At 39.7% G+C, this 22,648-nt stretch overlaps 1 protein-coding gene across 1 annotated transcript; it reads left to right on the forward strand.

Moving 5' to 3' along the window:
- The first annotated feature begins 2,749 nt into the window (after nt 1-2,749).
- On the forward strand, nt 2,750-22,312 carry camk1a (calcium/calmodulin-dependent protein kinase Ia). Its single transcript, XM_022189273.2, has 12 exons — nt 2,750-3,337; nt 4,623-4,741; nt 13,417-13,548; nt 14,518-14,592; nt 15,242-15,380; nt 15,495-15,621; nt 15,922-15,997; nt 16,081-16,193; nt 16,266-16,344; nt 16,933-17,020; nt 17,182-17,350; nt 19,644-22,312. Exons 2-12 carry the CDS (start codon nt 4,653-4,655, stop codon nt 19,745-19,747), a joined length of 1,191 nt encoding a protein of 396 aa, XP_022044965.1. The 5' UTR covers nt 2,750-3,337; nt 4,623-4,652; the 3' UTR covers nt 19,748-22,312.
- The last annotated feature ends 336 nt before the right edge of the window (nt 22,313-22,648 follow it).

Here is a 22,648-nt window from a genome sequence, read left to right on the forward strand (position 1 = left end):
CGCCTCGGGAGGTGCTGCCCCCTACAGGTCAGGAAGAATAACGCACCCAGCCACATATACAAGTTCGACAACATGAATGTAGCTTTAGTATAGTATTAGGCCGTTTTTTTTTGTTTTTTTTGTTTGTTTTTTTTGGGGGGGGGAGTAAAACTCTTTCAAAAATTAGTTTACAAAGACGTAAACATTTTATAAACATTGAATTCCACGCATAATGTTGATATATTTCTGTGGACTATAATATTTTTAACATCCTTTAACAAAAATGGTGTTTTTCTCTATATATGACATACAGATGAGGTCAACCAGCATGAAAATATGTAAAAGAAAGATTTATGCGGTTTAAAAACAATAGTGGAATCATAAAACCAAATCAACGGTGCCGTAATATTATCAAGCCTTTATTTGTCCCGCAGTGGGGGAATTTGCACTCTTAAAGCAAAAAAGAAACAAACAAAAATATATGTAAGTACTAACATCTAGAAATAACAGTATTGCACATATCAGTGGTGTTGCATGGATGTTTTAATGAATAGAATTAATGAGAGAATATTAATGTACAGATTATTATCCATATTGCACACATTGTACATAAGTACAAAATAACGATATATGTTTTAGTATATGTAGAATAATAGATATTGCATAGTGTTTTAAAAGTACAAAGCATTTATGTATTACAGAACTGGTTTCCCCAGCATCTTCACAATATTTCCTTTCATCAACCACTGTGATACGTTGGAGTCATAGGAGTTCTACAATAAAATGGTTTCCGCAGGCTGAGTTGAACATAGTCTGGCAACTGCTTGTCTATATACAGGAAGAGGACGGCTTTACTGCGGAGAAACATGTCAAGTTAGAAAATTTTTGGTGGAGGATGTGGGTATCAATCCCGCTACCTCTCGCTTGTGCACAAGACGAGCGCTCTACCATTTGAGCTAATCTCCCGTCACTGCTATTGCTCACCACCAGCATATACACGTACAGCGACAGTGAATGTAACCCAGTGCATATGATCTGAATAGTCACACCCCCCAATAAGTGCATTGTTTCTGTGTTGGCACTATTTCCTCGTATTAACAACCAAACACAAATGCTTTAGAAATACCTTGTTAAAAACACAAACCCCAAAGTGGAAACTTAATGAATAAAAAGAGAATACACCTGTTATCGCTGACACATAAGTTCAAAAACCCTTCATCATTGAAACAAAACTGTGCATACATGTGATTTGCATGGTCTAAAATGACCTGTTAATGCAATGTCTTAAAAAAAAGAAAATATTTGAATCCCAGTAATTAAAGGTGCACTGACTTTGAATGCATTTAGGTTCTACAAGGGGGGCTGTATCTTTATCATAATAAATCTAAGCTATTAGTTTTTTAGGTTTAGGGGTGAAAATGAGAGAGGATCTGAAGCTGTGGCGACGGCATGCAGGCCTGTAGGGTAAACCAGGAAAAGATGCACCCCGAGTGAAGTTGTTGTAAAATATGGATTTTGATGTGGATATTACATGCAGTTTTGTATTGCTTCTTTGTTGTTGTTGTTGTTGTTGTTTTTACAGTCTTTGTAAAATTGATATTAGCTGGAAGAGGTATAAGAAACACAAACCTGTAAGATAACAGCAACTTTTTAAATTTTGCCATCTTTGAATCCTCAATGTACATAGTTTTTCTTTAAAATCAACAACAAATATCGGTAATATATTTATAAATGCACAGAAAATAGGGCAAATCTCTAAAATAACAGAAAATTACTTATTTTAAACACAAAAAATGGGTAAAAATGTTCTTCTTCTTTCTTTTTACGGTGTACAATAAGATTCCTATTAATGTCTTCTCTTTATTACAGGGTTCAGGTTGGCATAATAAGAGGAACTTCCTACAAGAAAAAAAAATTGTGGAAAAAAAACTTGCTGAAAAATCTGGCAGCAAAGGTGTCAGAAAAAATATGCTTTAAAAATGGTGGAATACTGTAAGGTTCAAAACACACTTTTTAAAGTAAAAATGATGGTATTTATTTACAAAATACATATTTTAAGTGGCTTACAATACCATAAAACTGTAATTTTACTATGATAAATTGTGACTTTTTTGTGTGTTTTTCTTTACCGTCAATATGTAGCTGAATACTTTTTGTAGTGATTTTTCCAGAAAATATGTCATTCAAAAGGGAAAACCTGTAAAATAAACCTTTTCCAGTCTTTTATTTTTCAGTATCTGTGAAAATAACTATATATTTTTTGCTTAATTTAAAACAGTTTAATAAATAGGGTAACAGTCAGACCTTACAAAGGAACAGATTACTATTTGTAAACATACATATCTTTAGGTTAATATTATTTATAGCTTTGGCCTGTTTTTGTTAACAGCTAATGTGTGTATTCATATATTTCCCTGTGATTTCACTAGTTATTAGTTATGATTTAAGAAAACTACGAAAATCTGTAAAATAATAATAAATAGTAGGCAAAAGAAGAGGAACATCTTTCACTATACTTAAACACAAATAGCCCAGTAATTCTAATAAAAGCAAATGCATTTGAGTGGATTGTTAAACCTTTGATAAGTCTATCAGAGATATGGATTGGGCTTTTATTCTGGTATTTTCAGACCTTGGTGCTTTTAGTCTGTCCACACCCTTTAACTTGACTGCTCAGGCCCCACCCTGCACCTCCTGTGGTCCCCTGACATCCAGGGCCCAGGTGGGCTTCAGGAAGCTTCCCTTCAGTGTGGTGACTATTTGGGGCAGTGAGAGAAAGCAAGCAGGGCGTTGCCTTAAGATTAGTGGAGGAAAGAGAGCTTTAATTCCCTGAAAGTTTACATTCTATTGACGTTAAAAACACTAATCCTCTTTCATTCTGGGGCATGTTGTCAGTCTGAAAAGACTTTGAGAGGGTGCAGGCTGTTCGTGTCTTTGCAGGGCTGCTTTTTTGTTGATAAATTATTCACAGTGATTCCTGTTTTGGAAGAGAGCAGGAGGGGAAAAAAAGCCTGAAAATCTTGTCTGGATAACCTGCACATTCTGCTGTGTGCCCTCTCCATATTGCAGGAAGCTCTTTCAGGAAAATAACAAGCAGATGTCCAAAAATTTAAAAAGAAGAAGAAGAAGCTCCTTCACATGCAACAGACGGTGGCTGCTGGACTATCATAAGGTGAATCGCAGATCACGTTGTTCAGAGAACAGTGAGTGATTCTGTGCTGCACTACGTCCACAGACGTCTGGTTTTCTTGACGTCAGGAGAAAGTCTGAGCGGACCGAGCGCTGCGCACAAGAGCACAGCAACCACATCGCTCCCAGAGGAAAGGAGAGCACATCACAGCTACAGATCGCCATTTAGGTACGTTTCTACTTCACTCATACGATCTTTGACGCGCTCCATCAGCCGTGTAGCTGCCTTTATGCCGTTAAACCAGGTGCCCTCGATGCGCTTCCAGGTCCGCAGCCTCCATCCAGGGACGCTGCCCGCCTGCCTTCATTTGACTGCCGTACCCTTGAGCGCTGCAGTGTGGCTCGAACACCCACACCGCCTTTCCTCCTGCACTTGCGTTAACACCACCACGAGAAGCGTTTCACTCTTACGTGCATGTTGCGCCGGGAAAAAAGCTTGATTTTGCTTCGTTTCTTCATTTCCATTCAAACTCTCTGCTTCCTTGTCATTCACGCCCTGCAGCCTCAGTGCAGAGCAGTGGAAGACAGTTTCCACTTTGTAGTATTTGCAGATTTTTCTCCCCCCCTCTCTCCCCCTCAGAGCAGCCTAATTGTTTGAGGCTTCAGTTGTTAAATATAGCACAGGTCCCCCAGCTGGTATCTGCCTCCACTGACCGTGCGTTTGTTTTTTGCGACGGTATATGGTCCCTTTTTCTTGCTGCACTGTTTGCCCTACTTTAAAGCTGTTATTGGTCGCTATTTATTGTTGCAAGGAAAGAGGCCTGTAGTTTCTGTGCGCTGTGGTATTTGGTGGGGCCTCAGAAGTCTTGTTAGTGTGCAAGTTTGTTTTGGTCTTGATCTATTTCATATTGACGTTTCTGCCTCTTTAACATTCTCTACATTGGACCCAGCTCTAAGCACTTTAGCTCTAATCTATTCTGTTAGATAAAATGAAGAATAAGACAAAAATAAATGTGGCAAAAAAAGAGTAAAAGGCCTGCAGTATGGCAGTGGTTTCTTTTACTTTCATTTGTGGTCCTCATGCACATGAATAGAAACACACTTTTTCTTTTGTCATTCAGTGCAATGGAGCTTCTCAAAAATGCAAACAAAAGCAAAAGTAGTTAATGAGGAAACTCAGAAACTGTAATGTATGAATAAATGCAATGGTAGAATACTTTCTGAAGTTTAAATGCTGTTAATAAACGTTGTATTGATTGTAACATAATACCTCTCCACTGTGTTGATTGTAATAGAGGAAGAGGTTCAAAACTTGCTATGCCACACCGAAGCCTTGTGTCTTTAAAGGGTTTATAATGTCTAAAGACATTAAAAGTTGCTATTCAAATCAGTGAATTCATCATCATCTAAACGTAGCATCATCCTTGTTATTGAAGATTTATCTGTTTGGTTGCGCATGTGGTTGGTTGAAACTTAGTTGTGCACACTTTGAATTTGCTCTGCCCCCCCCGCAGCTGTAGTGTGGTGAATCCGACCAGCGTTGTATGATGCCTCTTGGAGAGGATGGAAACGGATGGAAAAAGAAGACATCAGACATCAAGGAACATTATGACTTCAAAGAAGTGCTAGGAACGTAAGTAGCACCGATAGTTTAGTTCTGTTGTTGGAGGAAGGCTGGATGACCAGCTGGATGACCCTCTGAAAGCATCACTTTCACTGTGATTCATTGGGTTGATTGAGTAATGGGGACCTCTTTCAGAAAAGGTGCAATGCTCTTTATATTATATTTGTAGCGTCATTTATCTCTTTTGCACTGGTTCTGCTGAAGGCTCAGCAGTGGATGGCTGGAAGCCTTTAATAAGGGAATCTGAAACAATTACATACCAAAATAAACATCAACAGGCTTTCGTGAGCAACTGGTGCTTCTAAACTTAAACACAACCAACTTCAAATAAATTAACAGCCTTATATTGTGCAAACATCCCCACCAGTCTACTCAAGGTATGTGTGCATTTGTGTAATTTACTGTAAAAGATTTTCACATTTTTTCATCTCACACAACTACTGTCAGGTTTCTACAGCTTGAGACCACATAATAAAAGTGAAATCTGTAGTCTGCTGTGTGCGCTGGAATTTAAGGCTATTTGCTGGTAACAAAGTATTTACACAACTTACAGAGAGCTGAAGAAACAGAGAACCTTTTCATCCATCTATCCGTGCTGTCAGGGCTGCAGAATTTGACTCACACTTGTCATGTTCATGCCCACTGTTGGATGCTGACTCAACTGTTTGCACTACTCACAGCACTCCCATCAATTCAATTTTCCAGTAAAGTTTTACTTTAATTTTATGGTTTAACTAGTCAGAATTAATGCCAGTCAATTGCATATATGAAAATAAAAGCTAAAAAAAGGGCAATGCTTCTGGAAATACAATCGTGTGCGTGTTTTTACCTGCATGTGGCAGTTAGTGAATTCATTCTTATGTTCTCGGACAATACAGCGTTTGTGAAGGAGTCAGTCTCTTAACGCTTTGATGCGCAACCTGGGTCAAAAATGACCCAAATCCCATGAAAATGGGTATCTCAAATGAATTATTGTGATCAAAAAAATGGCAAAACATCCAAAGGCCGATTCCTATAGGCCATTTTCTCTCTCTTTCTGTTCCATTTATCTCGTGTAAAGCACCAAACACTGATCTAAAGCAGCCTTTGTGGATCTAGTTTGTTTGTTGTGATACTTACAATGCTCCTGATGCATGCTTCTCTTGTGTATGAAAGTTGTAAGATGACACATTTCATGTTTCCTAAAACTATATAACTAAATTCAGTAGTTTGTTTTATCACTCACCAGTTCTCTCTATATATTTATCACAACATGACATCCTGAATATGACCTCTCTCTCTTCATCCTCTTCTCACGTGCCTGTGGGAATCAGCTACGCCTTTATTTGATCATGTGATGAATCACGTAGCAGATATACAGTAAAAGACAGCTGTGTGAGCTCCCAACTTGGGTAAAAAAGAGGAAAGTTTGGCTGCAAATACTGGCTGCAATTTGCCTGAAAAACTGTTAGAACTCGAGTTCAATCCACCCATGTAAAATCTGTTGGAGAATTATCTTTCCCGCTGCCCTAACATTCACCCTGATTACATTTTGTTATCGCTACGGAGTCAGGAATGGGAAATACATTTTCAATCTTGATTTAGTAAGTCTTCATTTTGCAATAAACTGCAAAATTAATCTCCAACCAGCAGGGTAAAGGTTGTCTGGCAGCCACTAATGATGAGGGCTGGACTCATGCAGACCTGTGACCGCACTCTCCGGGGGGACAGGATTGAGCCCAGATGGTCAGGGGGCACCTCTCCACCCCCAAACCGAGTACAAGTGACCTAGCACTCGTCCACCTGTGATGACACGAGTGTGCCATATGTAGTGTGGTTGTTTTCTTTCTTCTTGGAATCACACCTGCTTCCCCAGAGAGCCAGCACAGAATCAGATATTAATGACTGCACAACTCTGGTCCACGTCCAAAAAAGTGAAATAGCAGTGGGCAGATAGATGAGGCTGTCTAGTTATCTCCAGTCCTGCAAGAGGACAGCAAATAGAGCTGTGCAGTGCTGTCTGCAATGCACTTTGACTGGCAAACTGTGAGCCCATGACGGCTGCTGAATGTTGATAACTCCTGCTGTGATTCCACTAAGACTTTATGGGAACTTGAAACAGCGATTGTAATTTAAAGTATGATATTAAAAGTTATATAACAAGGACCGAGTGAGTGACTTGCCAGAATAGTATGTTCCCTTATTTCATGAAAAAAAAAGAGTAGAAAAAGCTCTAGTAATATTCTTTGCCTCCTGTCACTATAGCTGGACCTGGCAGAGGGCAGAATTAATGTGTTGACGGAAAGCTCCTTATGCTCGGAGAAAAGATTACAGAGGAGCTTTATCCAGGAATTCAGTGTGTGAAGTTAATTGATTTATGTTGAAATATTATATTCAGATCCGGCTAATCCTCACAGTTCTACCTCTGTTTGGAGTCCACTTGAGGACACACTGTCCTCATGGTAGGGTTAGCAGATGAAAAAAGCCCCCCCACTCTGCTTTTGTTACATCTGTCTTGCTTTGGAGACAGTTTTTCACTTTTATTTGTGATTCTCATTAACATCTTTCTCCTTTAAAAATGTGATTTATCTGGGATGAAAGCAACGAGACTACAGCTCTGATATCACTTTCCGGAGAGTAGTGATGGTATTACAGATTGGAAATGCGATCATAGTGGCTAAAAGGAAAGACAAAAAGTGAATAGTTGTGTTTCATTCTGGACATTGTGCTTTTATTTTCAGTCAGAATAAAAGGCAGATAACGGAGTAAAACTCGATCAAAGGTGGACTTTTGGTGCTGATGCTCATACAGAATTTTAAGGGTGTAAAAAAATAATCAGATATGGATTTATTAACTTTCTGTGAAGACACCACTTTACTCCACACCATTGCCTATTCCACTGTGATATGTACTCTGCTACATGTGCTGCAGACAGGACTGAGAATACTGTGACATACTGGTCAAACTCAATCTATTCGATGACACAATTTCTGAAGTACCCTAAGCATCTTTCTGCATTATGTGCTGTAAAACACATTGCATACATATACACAACATGTATGCTACATATATGCAAATATGTTGTATTCCAGATAGGTTAATAACGGCCAACTGATGTCAACCGATCTGTAGTCCAGAAGGAGCAAAGTCCAGCTGATAATTAACGTAGTTTATCTCTGATTGAATTCATACAAAAACTGAAGTGCCTCCAGATGATTAAAGCAATAATTTTATTGTCTCTAGGAGGTACAAGGCAATGGATTGTGTTTAAACAAAGCTCGGGAACTTTGTGTTTTATTTATTTTCCTGGCTGTAGCTATACTGTACCATACTTTGACGTCTCAGTTTTCTCACTAAACTGTAACTGTTGCCTCTAAAAAAATGTACAAGTCATAATTTGAGCAGCACTGTGACTGCCTTCTCAATGAAAAAGGGGAAATGATATTTACCAAAATGTCCTGAATGCTCTGCTTTCAATGTATTATAATTCGATGTTGGTTACATTTGCATTCAAGAGCTTAGTAGACAGACCTTTGCCAGATTATAGTTTGAGGTCATGGTCACATATTGCCCAAAGATCAAGTGACTAATGTGGAGTCTCTAGAGTTGTTGTGGAGTCATATCTCTGTTGTTTTCGCCCCAAACAAAAGTGTAACACAGAGTCTGGCTCACTCAGGTTTTCTGTTTCGAGGCCGTAGTCGCCCAGAGTGTATTTTTAACGGCTGAAGATGGGAGCAGAGAGTGGAGCAGCTCAGCCATTGCTGCAGTTGTTCTGGACCGTCATCAGCATAATTAGTAAGAGTGTTGGCTTCTCTAACATCTCCATCTTTCATGAACACTGACATCTCGGATGTCTTCCTTTTACAGTTTGATTAAATGTCCAATGAAATTACTTGGTTTAATGTGTTCATGTATGAATTAGGATGTTGCTGCTTGACTTCATGTTATGAGGAGTAATCTTGTGCATGGCCGTTCGTTCATTTTATGAGTGCTGCAGACAGAGATATCCTCATGAGCTGGCAGCTTGAAAGAAAATAAGAGCATGGAGCTTAGTTAACGAATACGTTTTAGATCACAATACAGCAGTAAAAATGGTTGTAATCTTCCATGGCAGAATACTTTGAAAGTTTATTCCTGATGGTCGCTTCTTCTGTTGGATCTGTCTATCATGAATACATGATACAGCGTGGGTTGTGGAAGAATAAAGCAATGAGTGTACGATCAGCCAACCCAAAACAATGAGCCTGAAACAACTCAACCAATAGTATCTGACCCAATATTACAATGGTGTTTAATTGAGATTCAGTTTAATTTAAAGAAGGATATTTGCAATGCATGATAGATGGGGAAATATTGGACTCTAAATGAGATGACAGCAAGAAAATGAACCTTAACTTGACAAAAATACAAAGATGTAAAATATGGGATCAATCAGTTTTCAGAGCTATTCAGCACAGTCCAGGTGGATAATGATTTGCAGCATAAACATTGTGTCTATTATGCAGCACTGAACACTGTTAGAAAGCCCTCATGCTGGTTGGCTTGTTTGTAGTGGAGCAGAGGAGTTAAGAGGTTTGACCTACACAGGACTTTAGCAGAGTAGATGGAGGACATACAGTTGTACATTTGTTAGTGAATCACCCAGTCCCAAGCCTCTCTGATGTGAATACATAAAGCTATTTTTGCATCACAGAAATAGATCTGGAGATTGTTTTGAATGGGATTATACTGTTTGTCCGCACAGATCCACTGTCTCTCCTTCTGAAACACACACACACTTACGCACACGCAAAATGGATTAGGCTAAAATAGGAATGGGTTTTTTGGGACTTGGAGGCGTGTTGTGCTTGCAGTGAGTGCTTGTATCAGGTGAGATCGATGGACTGACGGATGCTTGTGGCACTTTGCAACAGGTCCAAGGAGTCGCCTCGTGGAGACAGCTGTTATGTTTTAATGATGGAAGCTACAGCAGCCAAGAAGAATGGAGGAAACCGACTTAATAATGAATTTACAAATATCTGTATCAACACCTCTTAATGTAGTTAACTAGGAACACATCACGCTCAAAATCATAATCAGAAATTGTCAAAAGGAGCCTTGAGGGCGAACAGCAATAGCACACTGATCATTGTGAAAACAGCGCGAGACACTGTTAGCGATATGAAAATGTGTGAATCAATATTTGCCCATATAGACAGCTGGGATTACAGTGCATGTCTTCACCAAGTTATGTGTGTGTGCGTGTGCGTGTGTGTGTGTCTGTCAGAGAGACCCATGCTGTCATGCATGTGTTCATGCTGTGCTACTGGCTTTGGGGCAAACATCAGCACTCTTTTACAGATGCATGATTGTCAAGGAAAAAGCAAATCTGTCTATCTGTCTATCTACTCAAAGTTTCATCTCCTTGCAAAAATGTCCAGATGTCCAAAGATCAAAAATGTGCTGTGACAGTCTTAATCATATACAGAAAAACAGCCGAGCTGACAGATGCATCAGCTATGAGTCTTGAGACCAGTGACTCATGTGAAACTTATTTATTAACATTTCCTAACAGCAAGTCACCGTGTGTGCCAGGATTTTTTAATGGGCATTAAAAGATTTATGTGGTCTGGGTGCTGAGGACGTGTTTTAAATCGGAAAAGGCTTTCCCATATTTTACTGTTGTCCAGTGTTAAGATGTCCACATTAGCTCTTCACAAAATCTCATTAGTTCAGAGCAACAGCTACAGTGCCTTCCTCTCTGTGTTCCTCTCTCAAACCCGTTGAGAGCCCACCCCTACTATGTCTCCAAGGAGAAATGAGCAACTGGATGGTTAATTACAGTGTGTCTCATGGCAACAGTAGCAAAGCGTGTGCGTGTGTGTGAATACATACATCCATGAACGTCCTTTTCTGGCTCTCTCATTTGCTCTCACTCACGCTGTCACTCACAGATATTTAGTGCAATGATGCAGTTATGTTCAGTTCAGCTCATGCAACCACATAATCAAACACATAACTAAAATTATTTTAACATTCAGGCATATTTGTTTCTTCTATAAAGAAATGTAATACTTACTGTATTATAAGCAGGCCACACATCTAAGTGACATCTTTTACTCTAATGTTTGAGGAAAACATTTGGATTGAACTGTCAAAGTGGTGTCAAAGGTTTAACTCGAGCAGATGTGATGAAGATGAAATTGCAAAAAAATACAGATGTGGTAGCAAACACTGTCATTTTGTTTTCCCCATTGCTATTTTATGTCTGTTGTATTTTAACTCTCCGTGCTGGAGGCAGTAGTGTGAGCTAAATGCTAACATCAGCATGTGAACATGCTCATAAGTAACATGCAGTTATATAATATATATCATGTTCACCATGTTGCAGTGCTGACATTCGCTATCATTTTTGCTTTAAAAACAAAGCTGATGTTATTATTTTTTCATGTTTAGTTTTTGGTAATCTCAACCTGATTGGGGCACTTGACAGTAATACATTTTTGTACACATTTGTTGCGATTTATCCAACAACTGTCACAACATTTTAAGAAAAAACAAAAAAGGTCCACATTTTGGCCACATTAGTTCATATTGGAGGATTGTAAAATAGGCCTCATCTTCTGGGAAATAAAAATGTGGGTACAAAATTTAATTAGCAATAGTTGCTGAGGCTGCACAGTAACGTAGTGGTTAGCACTTTCGCTTTGCAGCAAGAAGATCCCCAGTTCAAATCCCGGCCTGGGCCTGGGATCTTTCTGCATGGAGTTTGCATGTTCTCCCTGTGCATGCGTGGGTTTTCTCCGGGTACTTCGGCTTCCTCCCACAGTCCAAAAATATGCTGAGGTTAATTGGTTACTCTAAATTGTCCATAGGTGTGAATGTGAGTGTGATTGTGTGTCTGTATATGCAGCCCTGTGACGGACTGGCGACCTGTCCAGGGTGTCCCCTGCCTTCACCCGAGTCAGCTGGGATAGGCTCCAGCACCCCCCGTGACCCTAGTGAGGATAAAGCGGTATATAGAGAATGGATGGATGGATGGATGGATAGTTGCTGAGATGTTTAGGTCTGAACAAAAGTGTGGGAATGACTAGAAGATGAGTCAACAGACTGGTAATGCTAGTTTAGCTTTAAAATAATATTCTTCCGTTATCACAGGTGAATCTGATTATTTTCTTGTTTTATATTGTTTTTTTAAGACTACTATGTAAAGCCTTCTCCTAAAATAAGAACATTTCCAGCAGATATGTTGTTAACAGTGATGAGATATTGCTCATATTTCCACAATACAATCGCATATCAAGGGTGCTTCCCGTCCGTCTCTGTCTCATCCCACTGACGCCCAATAAGACTAAACAGTTTTAACTGACAGATATGTGAGGTTTAGCACTTCAGTCCCTCCCATTAAACCCTGGCTATAAAAGCTGCAGACTTAAACACATTAAAATGCTTTTATGAATCGATGAGAATTGGCGCTTTATGTAATTTCGCTCTTGAGATTATTTTAGGGAGGTTTTAAAAATGAAACTGGAGATGTGTGCCAGATTCGTCTCTTCTCTTGTGCATCAGCTTCACTATGCAAACGTTTCTACTGCACTGGTTTGTTGAGCACAAGATGGCCACGGTACAAAGCCATCTCAAGGATTACCACCGATTCACACTGAGCATTTATTATGGAACCATGATGAGGAGGGAGGAAAAAAAACTCACATTGAGAGGTGTACTGTGAGACAGGCAGGACACACAATAACTCCTCTGCTCTGTAATCAACTGGAAAAAAACATTAAAAGCAGAATAAATCTAAAGCGAGACATGTTTGCCTCCTTATCACATGGTTGCCATTAGTAACCGCATTGTCAAGTCTGTATCCTTATATCCGAGGTTGCGAAGTGAAGTGAAGTTATCCCCATTAAGATACTCACGCTCGGAGTGCTGGAGCTCCGGGTGATATTTTCCTCAAACTTGAACGTCAATTGTGTTTTGAGTGACAGTGCTGTTTCACACACACGGAAAGGATCCTGTGGTTGCGAACAATATTCGTGCATTCAGGCCTCCTCCTGAGCTCCCTCCCACGCGCCTGTGGGGAGACTGTGTAAATACACACTATTCTCCTATTCTCCCTCTCATCATCACCAGACCATAATCTATAATGCAGTCTAGTCTCCCTCGGATACAGCTACACTCCATTTACTCTATCTATTATTGAATGGATTAAAAATAGTTTGTTTTTTTTTGTTATTTTTTTAAAGCAACTTCCATTCCTATAAATGTCTCTATGTGGCTGTTGCTTCACCTCCCGAGTGTTTTCTCAGCCCTCCAAAAACCTCTTGGTAATGTCACCATTTTGAATTATTCATCTAAACACCACTCGCGCACACACGCATGCACCTACGCCACACAAAGCACAAGCCCTGATGGCTGGATGCAGAACATTAGAGGATGTGGGGTTGTTGCAGAGCAGCAGCTTTTAGAAGATGATGAAAATATCACTCGAGTGGACTGGACCTCATTAGTGTGGAAGTCAACCAGGAGCATACCTTTGCACTGAAATGATATTCAGACAAAAATATTAACAGGAAAAGCGCTAAAATCTACTTAATTTACTCTTTTTTTGTTGCCCTTTCAAGCCATCGTGGCCTGTAGATTAAGAAGAATGACTCCTAATTTTGATTTCCGCCCCATTTAACATCACTCTCCCACATATTTTTCATTTATGTTTGCTTTAGGGGTGCGTTCTCTGAGGTGGTTCTAGCAGAGGAGAAGAGGACTCAGAGGCTGGTGGCCATCAAGTGCATCCCCAAGAAAGCTTTGGAAGGCAAAGAGAATAACATTGAAAATGAGATCGCAGTACTACACAGGTGAGGTCCCTGAAGTTCACTGGCGACGCTGGTAGCTTCACGCCCAGCAGGAGGACTCAGCGACTCTTCCAGCAATGCATGCACAGATGCAGAATGTATACGCATGGGGTCAAGTGAATGGGCGACTAAATGCATGGTGTCAGTAGAAACAGTAGGATTGTGCACCGGAAATGTCAGGAGTAAAGAAGATAGACCTATTTTTAGTGTCCCTGTTGCCAGGGCAACAGCACACAGAGGCGGAGATGGTGTGGAGTTCCCCGCAGCAGTGTACTGAAGAAAGAGAAAGAGACATAGAGGGTGGAGAAGTGGAGAGAGAGGGAGAGAGGGGGGAGGTAAGGTTTGATAGAAGGGGAATGATACGGGAGAATGGGAGGAGAACAAGTTTGGCTAAATATTTAAAGTCACAATTAAATAAATAAGGGAGCCACGAGATGCATCAAGGAAGTTTTTTAAAAAATTATTGAGAGAAGAGAGAGGGATTCTCTCATTCTGCTGAAAGTCTCATTAGCTCTTCTCAGCTGCTGTTGTGTTAGTGATGGTTCATATGCTCTCAACTTGACTCGTGAGCCAAGAGAGATGCTCAACCGTCTGTCGGCTGGTTCATAACAATAAACCATCCAAATAAAGAAATTTGGGTGAGCGAGACTAACATTTGTTTCAGTCATATTGTTAAATCCTGCAAGCTGTTCTTTGATAGTTTTTCCAGCTGCAGACACATGTTACTCACAACAGGAGGGAGTCCATCTAAAGCACAGCTGGGAGGGTTTTGTCATTATGTATTTTTTATGTTGAAACATAGGTTTCAGTTTGCTGCTGTGCTCTCCATAGTAAAGACAGAACAGAACCTCTCTAAATGTGAACTACGCAGCAAGAATGCCATCTGGTGACCAATTAACAGGAAGCATTGGAGGAATGTTCTTCATTTCGAAATGCAGTGGATTTATAATCATGTTCGTTCATCGTCTGCAGAATCAAGCATCCCAACATCGTTTCGCTGGAGGACATCTTTGAAAGTACATCCCACTTATATCTTGTCATGCAACTGTGAGTTCTCCCTCCTCTTTTATTACACAAGAGCCAATTATATAAGAGAAAGTGTGCAATTCTCACATGATTGTACTGTGAAATAACACTGAAATATTTGATTTGATTCTGTTAATTGACATACATTTTGTTTCAAGCTTCTCAGATGTAGCTATTTGCTGATTTTCGCTGCATGTATGGAAATAAAAGTTGATGTGTTTTTGCTATTTTGGAGGTTTGGGATGTTGATCTGACATAATATATAAGCTTGCAAGGGACCTGGGAACTTGTGATGATCAGTTAATTTACACTTTTCCCTTATTTCCCTTCAAGCAGCTTCATATCAAGACTCCATGACCAACTCCACTAGATGATTAATGAGTCTTGCATAATTTTGCACAATTTACTAAAACTCAGCTTACGATTGGTAGCTTCTTAATCGCGATATTAAAAATTGGTTTCCACAAACATTGCTGCAGGTTTGTAAAGGCTGGTCCCCCACAAGGCGTTTCATTAACCTAATAATTAACTGATTATTCCAAAGAATTGCTGCTAGATTTTTCAATTAAAACATCTTTTGTTGCAGCTCAAATTCGACACCAATGCCCGCGAGTATTGATAGTAAAGGTAGAGGAATATTCAGCTGTTGTCCACGATTTTTACCCTGCAGGGTATCTGGAGGTGAGCTGTTTGACAGAATTGTGGAGAAAGGTTTCTACACAGAGCGAGACGCCAGCCAGCTCATCCACCAGATCTTGGATGCAGTCAAATATCTCCACGACATGGGCATCGTCCACAGAGATTTGAAGGTATCGGACTCCAGAGAAGGCAGAAACATTACAGCTCTGTTTGGCTTGCAGTTGGCCTTTTTTTTTTTTTCATTTTCAAACCCTCCTCTTTGATTCTCCTCCTTGTCTTTGCAGCCGGAGAATTTGCTGTATTACAGCATGGATGAAGACTCCAAGATTATGATCAGTGACTTTGGCCTGTCAAAGATCGAGGGAGCGGGCAGCGTCATGTCCACAGCCTGCGGTACTCCAGGATATGTGGGTGAGGCATTTATTTTCCCAGTCAGCCCGATTCTCCTCACCTTCCCCCTTCTCTTTCATGTGAGCTCAGCACTTACTGTTTCAGCTGATATTCCCTCTTCATTCACCGCTTTGTGAGAGGCTCTTTCATCCACTACTGAGTCAATTGCAAGTGTTTCACAAGAGCTCTCTACCTGTTTAACGTGACCTGTCATATCACATGGTATTACTAAAAGGTCAAGATTACTTGAATTTGCCCTCACCGCTGTTGTGTGTCGGATTTTTTTCCCACTTCATGAACGTGTGCTGTGTGCTCTCACAGCTCCTGAGGTGCTTGCTCAGAAGCCGTACAGTAAAGCGGTGGATTGCTGGTCCATAGGAGTTATTTCTTATATTCTGTAAGTGTCATCCCGTTCACTTCTGAAAGAATGAAAGCTGATTGTTTTCAAGCATTAAATATATTCCTATCTCGCTCCTTCAGGCTGTGTGGATATCCTCCGTTTTACGATGAAAATGATGCCAAGTTATTTGAGCAGATTCTGAAAGCAGAATATGAATTTGACTCTCCGTACTGGGATGACATCTCAGATTCAGGTACTAGAATAGATAGAAACAGTAGCACATGAAAGTGAATTGTTATAACATGAACTTTCATTATGTTGGCAGCCAAAGACTTCATTTGTCACCTGATGGAAAAAGACCCTTTGAAGAGATACACATGTGAGCTAGCCCTCCAGCATCCATGGTAGGAAATATTCAGGCTGTGTATCTGTCACGTCTGTTGTCTCATTTCAATAGTAATAATAGTGAATAAGCTTTTGAAGCAAGATTTCCAAATATTCACTGGTTCTGTTTCTCAGATGTGACGATTTGCTAAATAATGTCAAGATGCCAACTTTGGTTTTGGATTATTAAAGTAAACTGACCATTTTCTTGACTTTTTTTTATTTTGCAATTTATAGACCAAGCAATCAGTTCAATGCGTAGCTGCCACTTGGGCTGCAAACTGTTTTAATTATTGATTAATGAGCCCCAAGGAAACATTCAATGCTTGGTTCAGCTGACCAGCAGTGCAAAACTTAAAGATTTATCAAAGATAACATGTGTGACAAACACATTTGAGAAACTTGGACTAATGTTTAGCTTTTTTCTCAGCAAATGACAGAAACAATTTGGCGATAATTAAAACACTTGCAGATTAATGTTCTGCAGACTGACTAATTCATTCATGTACTAATGTTTGGCTAATAATGGAGCCAATCAATTACAAAACAGAAGCCCCAGATACGTGCCTCAAATGCCTGTAAATGTTCTCGTCCTTGGTGACTTGCAGGATATGTGGCGACACAGCTCTGGACAAGAATATCCATGAATCTGTCAGTGCACAAATCAAGAAGAACTTTGCCAAAAGTAAATGGAAGGTCAGTGCCTTGGCTGAATCACAGAGCAACCTGCTGAAAAAGCAGAATGAGGATTGGCAGGAGTTGGAGCACATTTTGTATGCCTTCACTGTATTTTCTCTCTCACTGGCTGTCAAACAAAGCGGGTTCTCACTATTTTTTCCTTTCTTCCCTCCATACAGCAAGCATTTAATGCCACAGCGGTGGTGCGCCACATGAGGAAGCTGCAGCTGGGCACCAGTCTCGAGGGACCCAGTCAGATTACTCCCACCAGTCCCTGCCATGGACATCTGCTCCCAGAGGAAGAGGAGGAGGAGGACGATGATCTGGGGAATGGAGAGGAGGAGAGCTGTAAGTTAGCAGCGAATAGTAAATACAATTTCAAACATGAAATGACTTAATTACATGGGATTCAAATTTTAATGATGGAAGGTAGTATGAGACATCAAAAGCAGATGGATGTGTGAAGGGAGATTAACTTAACCCTCTTGTTATCCTCATTTACGGGCACCAAAACATATTGTTTTCTCGTCTGAAAAAATCCAAAAAATTCAGCAAAAAAATTCCCCAAATTTCTGAGAATTTGCAAAACCTTCAGGAAGGAAATTCCAATAACTCCTTAAAAGTTTCCCTCAAAAAGTTTTATTAAAGAAAATCTCCCAAATTTGGCAAGAATTTTCTTGTAAACATTTTCAAAAATGAGTAAAAATCTTCAAAAAAAATCCTAAAAATATGTAAAGTGATTCCATATATATTAGTAAAATTTGTAATATTTTCTTTAAGAACATTCACAAAAAATCAACCAAAATCCAGTGAAATTGGCTGGATTTTGGTTGATTTTTTTGGTGTATGTTCTTAAAGAAACATTTTTAACATTCCTTTTTTTCCACCAAAAATGTTCAGAGATTTCCCAAAAATGTTGAAAATGTGGGCATCAGAAGTTTCACTGAGGAAATCTATCTACCCCCCCCCCCACACACACACACACACACACACACTTTCAAACTTTAAAATGGGTCAGTTTGATGATTTTAATGTCAAAGTTACTGTATTTGACATTTTTCTGCAGCCATGCTGTAATTATAACTGGGAACACTGAATTTATCTAAAAGCTCTAATGCATCTGACTTAGTGTTTGATAATACAGAAGTGTCAAAAAACATAACCAATGTATGAATATATCAATAAATATCAATCAGGCAATGAAAATGCATTTGTTCACAGTGTAATGTATTATATAAATCCACCCACATTTAATTAACATAGTGCTGCAGTGTAAATATACAGCATTTTATCCCTCTTACAGTCAAGCCTTTGGTCACACAACCACCTTGAGCTATCCAGAGAGGTGAACTCTCATAATTTGCAAATATGGAAGTCTTTCACATCTATATACCTATTCTATATAATAGGTATATAGATTATATATTATATAATCTATATAATTACTATATTATATAATAATAGAAGGTGTTTTATCCCCAACCCTGTGGCAGAGCACTATGCTAAATAAGGAGGAAAACAGCATTATAAAGGGAAACAGACTTTGACCTGTTAGAATATATGAACACCACAAATAATTTTTGCTCAGTTTTGCTGAGAAGTTTTCATCAGAGCTTTGTCCTAAGCTAAGCAGATGCAGAACTGCTCCAATGCACTCTAGTGTGTATGTCAGTAAGCGTGACATTCAGTGCTGATTCAGACCGTTTTCCCTCCAGTATTATGTTTTGTCTCTTCAAGTTGTTTTGCTCATTTCACTACTAAACTAGCCCATACACGAACTGTAAATAAAGTCAATCGCTCGGCAGCCTATAATTTAGTCAAAAGTCAAAACATCGTGATTATTTTTCCTCTCCTGCAGCTTTCACAGTCTTTCAATGTGCTTTTAACAAGAAAGTAACACGCTGTGAACCACAGCCGAGCTGACAGCAGCGTTCTCAGTCACTAGTGAGATTAGCTCCACCGTTTAAAGGTACCACAGTTCAGTAGTGTCAGTTCACGTTGAAAATTTGTTGATGAAGATTCATTTATACATGTCAGGAAACTTCTCGACCTGTGAGGATGGGAATCAGTGAGGGGGGGATCTGCCTCAGGCGATGTGTTGCCAGAGCTTAGTTTAAGCTACAGACAGCACCTAGAGAATGGAGGGAGTTATTTGCGATTATGTGTCAGGCTAATTCACATCCATCCAACCATTAGATATATTTGCTTCAGTCTGTAGAGAATGAGGCAAGATGCAGGACACAACTGGACAAGTCACTTCACAGGGTCAACACAAACGGAGACAACCACACATGCTCACATTTAAACTTACAGATTGGTTAGAATCCCCAGTTAAACTACTATGCATGTCTTTAGACTTTGGAGAACCCAGAGAAAGCCCACAATGATGCAGGGAGAACATGCAAACCTTACATAGATAAAACCCCACTGACAATCAGGTTAGGGGTAGATTGTGTTTGTGTTTATTTTGTTTACAATGAGAGAAACATTTAGAATCATATCTCTGAATCTGTAAAGTTTGCAGTGCCTGCCCTGGCCCATGTGGATTTGTAGCCACCATTATAGGAGCACAACACCAGTTGAAAGATACATGAATTCACCTTTCACTTCTTTTAATTCGCTGCTCTGCTCCGACATCCAGTGTCACACTATGAGGACGGTCGTCGCGGGAGCAACGAGGGCAGCACGGATCGGGACAGCCTGAGAAGCTGCACCTACTGCTGCAGGCCAGCCAGTCGCATCTGAGCACAACCTCCTGTTGTCATGGTGACATTGTATCCCTGGAGCGCCCAGAGCCTGTCCGCCCAGTCTGGCCAGGAATGCAGAGTAGATATCAGGCAGTGTCCGCCAGAGTACATCCACAGCCAGCAGGTCACTGTTGCGGTGTGGGCGAAACACACTGTAAGTCTTTGTCCAGAAAAAAAGAAAAAAAACACGTCATGAATAAAAGAAACACACATTGTTGCAGAATGGTATGCAAGGTCGCCTCACAGAGATGGAAAGTTTTTCTTTTAAAGGGTCTAACTGTGTGATAATCCTTCAGTAAACCCTGCACTTCACAGTGGAACACGCAGTTGGTCTTTGTGCAGTGATATGAGTGTGGCCATATGGCAGCGTGTGCATTACAAGAAGTGGTTCAGGAAGGATCTAAGCTCCTGGAGCTTAAATCAGAGGTGAGGCAGTGGCCTGAAGGCAGTCTCCTCCATCCTTTTTGTTCTCACATTATCTGTCACATCTACCTCTAATCACAATTTCTGCGTGCCCACATCCATCTGGCCAACTCACTTCACATGACTGGCAGCTTTCTCCAAAAAATCTGGCCAGACAGGGCAAAAAGAAAAGGGAAATAACTTGTGCTGAGAGCTACTCCTGCATGTCTTTATGCTCTTTACGCATCCATGTGACTCATTCCAGTCACCAATCAAGTAGCTGTTTAGCTGAATCTAGTTAATCTCAAGGTGTGTCTGTCTTCACCGCCAGCTCCACCTGCGCATTTATTTCTGTTTGATCGCCTTTTATCCCTATGTTGTCATCAGTAAGTGTTTCTGTGTTTTCTAAGTATTTACTCCTTTCGTTCAAGCCTTTTTTTGGAAAGGAGATACTTGAAAGGTGATTCTGAGGGTTACGGACTCTATATTCTGGCTCAGACTGGGTTTGTGAAGGGTGGTTCTGACCTGAAGTGTCTGCATGCTTCTGTTGGGGAAAACGTTGAAATGTATGAATATCAAAAGGAGACTCTTTTGTTTGTTTGTTTTTATGGCTGTTCTGTTATCAGAGGCTCAAACTGAGATCCCCAAAAGTCTGTAAAATCGCAGGATTCTCACCTCCCGTCGGCAGGCTCCCATCATGTTCGGAGAGCTGCTTTGAAGGTGCAGTTTTTATTGGGAATCCGCTGCAAGTGGGAAGAAAACAGTCATATCCATGTCGCGCTCATCCTTCCTGTTCTGTTTCTGACAAGTGTCTAAACAGCTGCCAGCTGTCAGTCTCTGAGTCAGAGGGATCTCAGTCTGGGCGCTCCGCCTGCTCTGTGCTGTGCACCTCTAGTGGAAGAAGTTTTGGTCTACTGTTTGCATGACCTGGTTAAATATGTTTACATGAATGATGATCAATTAGTATAAACACACATGATTATTATTACTCTGTTGTATTGAAAAATGATGTAATACCTGTAATTTTGAGCTATATAATGTGAAGTGAGTAACACCAGAAGTAATGTTGTTGACAAAATACAACACAGCACAGTGGACTTATCGTTTGCATTGACTATGACGGTCAAGTCTCTGCCTGAGTGACATTTCTCTCCTGTACTACATTTCAAGATGTTTTTACTCATTCTGTTTTTTTGCTGTTGTAGAATTTCATTCACGCCTAGCTGATACCCAGACACGAGTAGAGAAAAAAAAAAAACACACATATCAGCCACAGTGCAAAATATGAAAAAAAAAAAAAAAAAAAAAAAAAAAAGGTGATGGTGCTGGAAACATCACCTGTCTGCCAGTGAGCAACTCTACATCTGTCCTCCTGAGTAAAAAGCCATACAGGGAAATGGGAAAGTTTTATTGCAGATTCAGACAGGTCTTTATCTTTTAAACGTATGACTCAGATGAATGACGGCCGTGATTCTGAAAGTGATTTAATATAGTGACAAACATTTTTCCTCTGACGACTAGCGAAAACAACCCTGATCCTGATACTAATCATGCTGTGCCATTATTGAATTGAAGTATGTCACGATGTATTGAGTTTGTGAATTAGCTTTAACATCATACCAGTCCATCAACCCATTCACCTGAGTTAAATTTAAGTATATTTAGTTGCATATGACCCTAGTTTCCCCTCAATTTAACACTGATACAAACAAGTCCATAGAACAGTAATAGAAGGCAATCACTCTGGATTTACATGACTGTAATTGTGGAAAATATGCAAACTGTGTTTGAAGGGCTTCATGTTAACTGTAAGATAGCCAATGTTGATGACTTTGACAACCTGGCTATTATATGTTTGGTAATGACCTTCTGTTCAACCTTTCCTGGGATTTGTTTCCACTTGGCTGTGTTTTTTCTTTTTCTTTTTTAAAAAAAAGCTTATATTACCCATTACAAACACATCTAAATGCATAAAGAAACACATGTATATTATATATATAAATATAAGTATATATTGTATATCCTTTTTTGTAAAAGCTGTTTTGAGCTACAAATGTATGGATGCAATGCATCATGGGTTATTGAACAAGATGTAAGAAAATACGATTTGTACCCACAGAGATACAATTGCAGGAAACAAAATAAAACTTCCTTGTCTATGCATTGTGTGTGCTGTCATTTCACAATACAACTTTATTTTGAAATGTAAAGAAAACACTGGTTTGTGTAGGAATGCAGGTGAATCTGATTCAGTTACATAAAATGCACTGATTATAAAATACCTGAAAAAATGCAATGTGTACATCTAACTGATTTCTGAATGTGTGCTTTACTTACATGTTTTACCTAGTTTCTACTTCACTGATTTATCTGTGTGTTTTATTGTCATGCTGAGCGAGAAACACACAAAACCAGTTATTCTAAAGACACAATGATCACATGTTCAGTGTAGTGCAACCTGGAGAGAGCACTACAATTTAACTACAGCTGTGAAAAT

This window comes from Acanthochromis polyacanthus, chromosome 5 (assembly GCF_021347895.1).
Source record: "Acanthochromis polyacanthus isolate Apoly-LR-REF ecotype Palm Island chromosome 5, KAUST_Apoly_ChrSc, whole genome shotgun sequence".
NCBI classification, from domain to species: domain Eukaryota; kingdom Metazoa; phylum Chordata; class Actinopteri; family Pomacentridae; genus Acanthochromis; species Acanthochromis polyacanthus.